We start from the raw sequence: 8,442 nt of genomic DNA on the forward strand, positions 1-8,442 counted from the left end.
AGGCATCTGAGTCAGTTTTAATGAGGTGGATGAACCTAGAACCTATTATACAGAGTTAAGTAACTGCTGCTGCTGCTAAGTTGCTTCAGTCATGTCTGACTCTGTTGGACCCCATAAACGGCAGCCCACCAGGCTCCTCTGTCCATGGGATTTTCCAGGCAGTACCGGAGTGGGTTATCATTGCCTTCTCCAGTTAAGTAACTAAGAAAGAGAAAAACAAATATTGTATATTAACACATATATATATGGAATCTAGAAGAATGGTACTGATAAATCTGTTTGCAGAGCTGCGATGGAGATGCAAACATAGAGAAAAGACTTATGAAAAAGGGTGGGGAGAAGAGGGAGAGGGTGTAATAAATGGAGAGAGTAGCGTGGATGAATATATACTAACATATGTAAACTGAGAGCCAATGGGAATTTGCTATGAGACTCAGGGAACTCAAACCAGGACTCTGTAATAACCTAGAGGGGCGGGACTGGGCTGGAGGTGGGAGGGAGATTCAAGAGGGAGGAGACAAATATACAGCTATGGTTAATTCATGTTGATGTGTGACAGAAATCAAACCAATATTATAAACCAATCATCAACCAACTAAAAATAGATAAGTATTTAAAAAATAAAAAGGCAATAGATAAAATGTCAATGAAGGATGATTTAAAGGACAGACAAAAAAGTACACACACACATACACAAAATTTTGTCAACTATCACAGAGATTTTAAGGACTACCAAAGATCCTCCATGGATCTGTTGAGGAGCAAATTAAATTTGTATTTTGGATTTACTGAGAAACATTTACTAAAATACATTCAACCAACTTATAGAACTGAAGACATGTCTTCTAAACAATCTTTTTTTTAAATTTCAAAGGCACCCAGATTTCTCCACCTAGTTTTAATAATGTTTATAGTATTTTTATAAACTGCCTTACATCCCTGAGGAGAGGGACTGTTACAAATAAATACACAAACTGAAGAAAATCATCCTTACACTTCGGGTGCAGATCTGTTTTAGCATATTTATGACTGCAGATTTGTTGTTTTAATTTGAATTTATCACTAATAATTTAAAGTCCCAGCATTTCATATAAAAATCCAGATTTCAGATGTCTCTATAGGAAAAAATGTAGGAAGTTCTAATCTCCTTGGACCAGTACACTAGTAGACCAGTCCTGAGCAGCAACTGTGGTCTCCAGTGGCCACAGTAGTTCTCACAAGCTCATTGGGCTCATTCATATTACTTGAGAGGCCTGCTAATGAATTCAAAACAAGGAAGGAACTTCAGGATTCTGCATGCACACAGGTAGGTGCGCGTGTTTTTTCTCGTTCTTTGAAAAGGGATGGAGAAGCAACAGGCACAATTCACTCTGCAACCGTCAGTGCACCTTTCCGCTGCGTTGGGCCTAGTAATAGGCGATTAAAAAAAGAAACAGAGATCTGGGTCCCGGTTGGTACCACCAACGATTGGTCAGAGCAGGAATCGCTGCCACTAACACAAGCAGTGTTGAATGTAGTTATTAAATATATACAAAGCTCGGTGCTGAACCGAAGGTAGAACGGTACTTGATGTAAAATCTAAGGAATCTAAGCTCGGTTTCCCTATATTACACACTTCTCTGTCTAGGCAGCGCACAGGTTCACAGGAGACGGGGCGGAAACACAAAGTGACGGCTTGCCTCTGCACAGAATCACAGACAACGCCGAGTCCCAAACTGGGCGCAGTCTCCTAAGACGCCCCCGTTTCCGGAGCAACTGCCTGGTCCCTCCCCCTTTGACTCCGCCCCCGGGGGCGTCTTTCCCGCCGAAGGCCGTTAACACCGCAGAGCATGGTGGGATAAAGCTATAGGCTAGGCTTCACTAAATCCTTCCAAAGCGCCTTTGCTTTAGGAGACTTATTCCTGGGGAAACTGATTATTCTTCAGGACTCGACAAGATTAATAACTCTCTTTTACAAGTGCTCTGTCCTAAATCTTTACCACACGGCCGGTCACTCCCTTTGCAAAGCTCTCGGCACAACGGGAACGCGGGAACTTTTTTCCCTTCGCGCGGAGGGTGACGTCGGGCGTGCGCCAGCGTCTCTTTCGCAGCACCCGTTACGCTCTTGAGCGTGCGCAGTGAAATCGAATAGCTGCTTCCTCCCGCTTCTCTACCTCCCTCCCCCCCATATCCGTGCGCCGAGCTGATAAAGGCGCCATTTTGGAGGGGCCGCGGGAGACGTGGTGTCGCGGCGGGCTCGCTCTGCCGTTCGCTAGGCTTGGTGGGAAGGCCTGTTCTCGAGTCCGCGCTTTTCGTCGCCGCCATGTCGGGAGGTGGTGTGATTCGTGGCCCGGCAGGGAACAACGACTGCCGCATCTACGTAGGGAACTTACCTCCAGACATCCGAACCAAGGACATTGAGGACGTGTTCTACAAATACGGTGCTATCCGCGACATCGACCTGAAGAATCGCCGCGGAGGACCGCCCTTCGCCTTCGTTGAGTTCGAGGACCCGCGGTGAGGCGGCCAGGGACTTGCGGCCTTGAGGATATTGGTTGGAGTAGTTGGGGAATGCTCCAAGGCCTTAGAGAGAATGGGGACGTGGGCTCTGAGGTTGGGAGCAAGACGAATCGCCCGTGCACGAGTGAAGTGAGGAGCCGAGTCGGTGAGGCTTCTCTGGTGACTGGGTCCCCCGGGCGTCTCCAGAGCCGGCTTGCGGGCTCGGAGCGGGAAACTGAGGCGCTGAGGGCTGCTGTAGTGGTCAGGAGCCTGGCGTGCTTCTGGGTGGGGGAGGGGCCGTTCCTATTATGCAGCGCATGTGGGCTCTTCCACCCCGGGTGCGCATGTGCGGGGCGCTGCTAGCTCCCCGACGGAGTTAAGTCACCCCTCCCGGTCCATTTTCTTACCTTTCGGCTTTCTGTAATCACGCAGGGATGCGGAAGACGCGGTGTACGGTCGCGACGGCTATGATTACGATGGATATCGTCTGCGGGTGGAGTTTCCTCGAAGCGGCCGTGGTACAGGCCGAGGCGGCGGCGGGGGTGGAGGTGGCGGGGCTCCCCGGGGCCGCTATGGCCCCCCTTCCAGGCGTTCTGAAAATAGAGTGGTTGTCTCTGGTGAGTTTACCGTTCCGTGCGGGTTGATGTCACTTTTGGTCAGATACCACACTTTAAAGTTTTCCTTGCATGACCAGTTTGACAAATGTTAGCTTTCATGCCAGATCTTAAATTATTTTAGTCGCATGGATGAATTTAGTAATCCGGAATTACTGTATTCGAGATTTAGCGAATTAGATTACAGTGCCTAGAATATGAAGATCATTACTTTGCAAATAATTTGGGGTTTTTAATTCTAGAATTTTGAATATTTAACCTGAGATGTTAAAACTAATCATTAATTTTAAAGTAGTCCTGGTTCTAATGTAAATTTTAACTTTAATGTGAAATATTCGTATAATTGTTGAAAAAAATATTTTTCAGGACTGCCTCCAAGTGGAAGCTGGCAGGATTTAAAGGATCACATGCGTGAAGCAGGTGATGTATGTTATGCTGATGTTTACCGAGATGGCACTGGTGTCGTGGAGTTTGTACGGAAAGAAGATATGACCTATGCAGTTCGAAAACTGGATAACACTAAGTTTAGATCTCATGAGGTAGGTTATACACTTATTCTTTTTATTGGCCAGAATTGGATACAGTGGTCTTAACTGTGGAATTTGAAGGTAAGATTCAGGCAAGGGTGTCCAAGTAAACCCAGTAAAGTGCCTCTGGTTTAAATTACGTTGTATTCATTCAGCATGCCTGAAGACAGGTGAAAGCTTAGATCTTTCAATCGAAAGTTCTGTCTATTCAATAGGGAGAAACTGCCTACATCCGGGTTAAAGTTGATGGGCCCAGAAGTCCAAGTTATGGAAGATCTCGATCTCGAAGCCGTAGTCGTAGCAGAAGCCGTAGCAGAAGCAACAGCAGGAGTCGAAGTTATTCCCCAAGGAGAAGCAGAGGATCACCACGCTATTCTCCCCGTCATAGCAGATCTCGCTCTCGTACATAAGATGATTGGTGACACTTTTTTGTAGAACCCATGTTGTATACAGTTTTCCTTTATTCAGTACAATCTTTTCATTTTTTAATTCAAACTGTTTTGTTCAGAATGGGCTAAAGTGTTGAATTGCATTCTTGTGTAATACCCCTTGCTCCTAACATCTACATTCCCCTCATGTCGATAAATTGTATTTTAAGTGATGTCATAGCCAGGATTGTTTAAATTTAGTTAACTCTCCATGCTCTTCAGACTGTGATATTGTGTAAATGTCTATTCTGCTCTGGTTTGTGTGAACTGGGATGTTGGGGGTGTTTGTGGTTATCTTACCTGGGGAAGTTCTTATGTTTATCTTGCTTTTCATGTGTCTTTCTGTAGACATATCTGAAGAGATGGATTAAGAATGCTTTGGATTAAGGATTGTGGAGCACATTTCAATCATTTTAGGATTGTCAAAAGGAGGATTGAGGAGGATCAGATCAATAATGGAGGCAATGGTATGACTCCAAGTGCTATTGTCACAGATGAAATTGGCAGTATTGACCTTATACTAAAAGGCAAGGGTTTAAATTGATTATACATCTACCATAAAACACTTGTAAGCATCTTATGCAGTTACCTTTAGCTACAATTGCTTTGCTCTTTAAACCTTGGCAATTGTGGCAAAATTACATTGCCCATTTTGTAACTATTTTGCTCCCTTCCCTTTTTTGTTTTAATAGGGACTAATGTGGGAAGAACTGGCTAATTTGTCATAATGCTTAGTTACAACTGTTAATGTGTGACCTGCTGTTGGTGTACATGTGGGTACAGGGTGTCTTTAATTCCAACCAGATAGAGTATAATATCAATACTGCTAAATCTGCATGTCCTCTGTGTGACTGATATAGCGTTGCTACTTCATTTTTTAAAGACAAAATGAAAGCAAAATATAGAATTCCAACATATTGGTGTAGATAATCTAGTTGGGAATAATTTTAAGTCTCACCTTCCCCTTTAAACTAGTATTCATAATTGACTCATGTTTAAAATACTTTAATTTACAAATTAAATTACAAATGGGAGCGTTAGATTTAGTTTAGACTTAGGGGGGTAGCAGTACCAGTAAACTTTTCAACTACTTAACTTTTTGCAACCACAAAACCTGTAATACGCTGTACAGTAACAAGTGTTGGCATTATCAGTTGAACTGTAAATATAAAATGCTTCTTCCAATTAGTCTCTATGATGATTAAGTTTCTAAAATTGATCAGAACACCATTCAGAAACTTGTTTTGGGGAATTTGATAGTTATTGATGTACATCTGTTAAACTGATGACAGACATAACTCATCATTCCCCAGAAACCTTTTTTGATTACAGTATCTAACATTTTGCCTCCTCTTTTTTGGTTTTGCTGGTTATAAAGGTTTGGATTGGAGAGGGCTCACTGGATCCCAATCCTTGGAGCTGGATCATTGGATTCAAATCATAATGTGGATAGGATAGGGAGGATGAATTACAAGGATTCATGGAGCGGGATCAGATTACCAGGAACATAGGAGTGGATTCCTGCCCCAACCAAACCGCATTCGTGTGGATTTTTTTTTTTTTTTTATTCAACTTAATTGGCTATTCCAAAGAATTTTTTTTTTCCTATTTTTGACGATTGGAGCCCTTAAGATGCACGATGGAATTGTGTTTTGCATTTTTGGTAAAAGGAGCAAAGCGAGGACCTGGAGATATACGCTGGAGCAATCTCCTTGGAAGGATTCAGCACGAGTAGATGGTAAACATTTAAAGGGGAAAGGGGGGGGTTTGTTTAAAATAGTAAATCAGTAAGTCACTTCTAAATTTAAAGAAAACAAAATTGGAGTTGAAGAATAAGTAGGTTTCCAATTGGCTGTTGCCGTTTTTCTTTGAAAAAAATAAACATTTTTTAAAAAACTATGCATGGTTGTCCTTTTTCCTCTTGTAAGATTTTTTTACTGGGTGACTAGTCTCAGTTAATACTTAAAATTGATAAGATTCTGATTTTTGTGTTTGTGTTAGTAATTTAAAGGTTCTTGAAAGGAATTTGCTAATGATATTATCTCACTGTTAATTGTAAAAGTCTTCAGGGGAAGATTAAAAAAGTGAGAATAAGATAGTTGTGTATGTAATGTGGTAAATGAAGGGTGATTTAGTTTCTGGAGGATAAGCTGCAAAACTGATTAAAAATGACTAAGTTTATGGATACTGCTTATTTTTGGTAATTAGCAGAAGAGTTTTGTGTAAAATCAGGTAATGACTAGTGAATGTTGGTATTATTAGCCTTTGAGTTTCTCAATGAAAATAATTCATCTCAAAAATCGGTAAGTATTAAAATTCAGCACAGATTAGAATTCTTAAATTACATTTTCTGTTTGAAATGTGAATAGCACACTAGAAGATTGAACTGTTTATTTGAGTGAAACATTGCTAATAAAAGCTGGGCATTCTTTAAAATTTTGCCTTGGAACTCTCCTCAATCATAGTTACTATCCAAAACATACCAAAGCAGTCATGACATCTTGTCACCTACTAGTTTTTGTATCTTTTACTTGGTAGCCCCTTGGTGCTAAATTTTCACTTAAGAGTTGGGGGAAGGAGGGGGTTTTGCTTAGTATTCCTGATCTTTTTTCTTCTGATTTCCTGATAGTCACGATCATCAGACCACTTTTTGTGCACCTAGAAAATAGCTAAATCATAAGATTTCCCTTGAGTGTTAATTATAATTGGAAGCAGAATTTAAGACTGCTCTTCAGGTGATGTGATTTCAAATCTAGGAGACACTAGAAATCTTGATAGTGGAGACAGCCTGAAGATTTGCATAAGGTCACCAGCCAATACATTTAATGAACCTCGTGGAATGTCAGGAGGAAGAGAAGGGATAGTAAAGTCAAGATTAGGATTCCATTTTTTTAGAGTACTTTGTATAGATCCATTAAGGGAGTAACTAGTTTTAATGTAGGAATTCAAAATACAGTGTTGCAAGAGTAGACAATACATAAAACTAGGTTGTTTCATCTGAGTTGGCCAAAAAGTTTATTCAAGTTTTTTTGTAAGATGTTAAAAGTGGAAATGATTTTGTAAAGAGCTAGACTTGAGTGGGCCCTGGGTTTATTTGTATTCATTATTTTGGAAACAGGACCAAGATGAAAATTGCCCTCACTCAAAAGTTGAGTGCATTTAAGCTAAGTTGAAAGATGAGCTCTACTTTAGGAGTTTTAGTAGTCCCAACCAGATTGAAGTGAGATGGAAAATACTACTTGCCTGGTATATAGGCTGTTTAAGATTAGAGAGGATTTTAACCTGTATGAAAGATAGAGGGGCCAGGTGTTCCAGTTCAGTAAGAGGAGACTAGACAACTAATTGTAAGAGGAGATGCAGACTATTTGTCAGTCTTAAGAAATTGACCTTAAATCTCTACCTATATTAGCAACTCTTAGAAAGCAGTCTTGGATTTTCTGCCTTTCTCCCTATTTATGTCCCCTTAGATGTTGTAGGGAGCTTATAATTTATTTTCTAATCAAGGAAAAGTTTAAGTCTCTTAAGAAGCAATTATTTCTCATAACATCAGATTGAGTAACCCACCTTGCTGTTCAGCCTACATCCTGGAAACAAAAGGTAAGAATCCCATTTTCTGATTCCTAATTGTTTGGGACCTGAATTTTATGTTTAATAAAGTTTAGTAATTTTTTAAAAATGCTGTTTGGAATGTGAACAGATTTCCTTCATTTAAAATGTTTTTCCCCCATAAGTTTTATAGTTTGGAATGTTTATGTATCTACTCATTGTAGTGCTTTAACTTGAATGTGATTCTAGATTTTAACTTTCTCAGTTTTGTCTTTGAAATATATCTTGCTTGTTAAGGGCCTTTTTTTTTTTTTTTTCAAGTTTCTGTGAATTATTTGTGTGCTTTTTTGCTTACTTTGTACATGATGTTGTAATGAAATCACAAGTTACATGTCTGTATTTACCATAAATAGTATTAAAAGGAAAGAAACTATTAGACTGAAGTTCTGTTATAGCCATTCTTTGGTTTAACCTATTTCTATCACGGTATGAAGAGTGCAAAGACAGAAAACAGGTTCACAATCTTTTATCCCAGAACTCCAAAATCTTTTGTTGTTAAGCAAATTGAATGTAAAATATGACCAAAATCAATGCATTTGTTTTGTACTTGGTGTGACTAAGAAATACTAATGTCAGTTGCCACAGGTTGTGCTGAGTGTTAATGTGGTAAAGGCTCTATATATGAAACCTTTATAAAATGCAAAACGCTCTGAATTTCAAATACATCTGCCCTAGAGAGTTTGGATAAGGGATTGTAGAACTGTTACGGAATACACGGAGCGAAGGCTTCTGTGTAGTTTTGGGTGTGTGAGTGAAAACAAACCCAGTTACTCTTGATTTCTTTATTAA

At 40.2% G+C, this 8,442-nt stretch overlaps 1 protein-coding gene across 2 annotated transcripts; it reads left to right on the forward strand.

The window, feature by feature from the left end:
* The first annotated feature begins 2,159 nt into the window (after window positions 1-2,159).
* On the forward strand, window positions 2,160-5,946 carry SRSF1 (serine and arginine rich splicing factor 1). Of its 2 annotated transcripts, XR_006272272.1 has the most exons (5): window positions 2,160-2,496; window positions 2,911-3,095; window positions 3,459-3,631; window positions 3,835-4,514; window positions 5,426-5,946. XR_006272272.1 is itself a non-coding variant. In XM_043483288.1 (4 exons), the coding sequence occupies exons 1-4, from the start codon at window positions 2,303-2,305 to the stop codon at window positions 4,027-4,029; spliced, it is 747 nt and encodes a 248-aa protein (XP_043339223.1). In that variant the 5' UTR covers window positions 2,160-2,302; the 3' UTR covers window positions 4,030-5,946. The 2 variants fall into 2 exon arrangements, 1 of the variants encoding a protein (XP_043339223.1); XM_043483288.1 differs by having other exon boundaries at window positions 3,835-5,946.
* Window positions 5,947-8,442: the final 2,496 nt, after the last annotated feature.

This window comes from Cervus canadensis, chromosome 1 (assembly GCF_019320065.1).
Source record: "Cervus canadensis isolate Bull #8, Minnesota chromosome 1, ASM1932006v1, whole genome shotgun sequence".
Taxonomy (NCBI): Eukaryota; Metazoa; Chordata; class Mammalia; order Artiodactyla; family Cervidae; genus Cervus; species Cervus canadensis.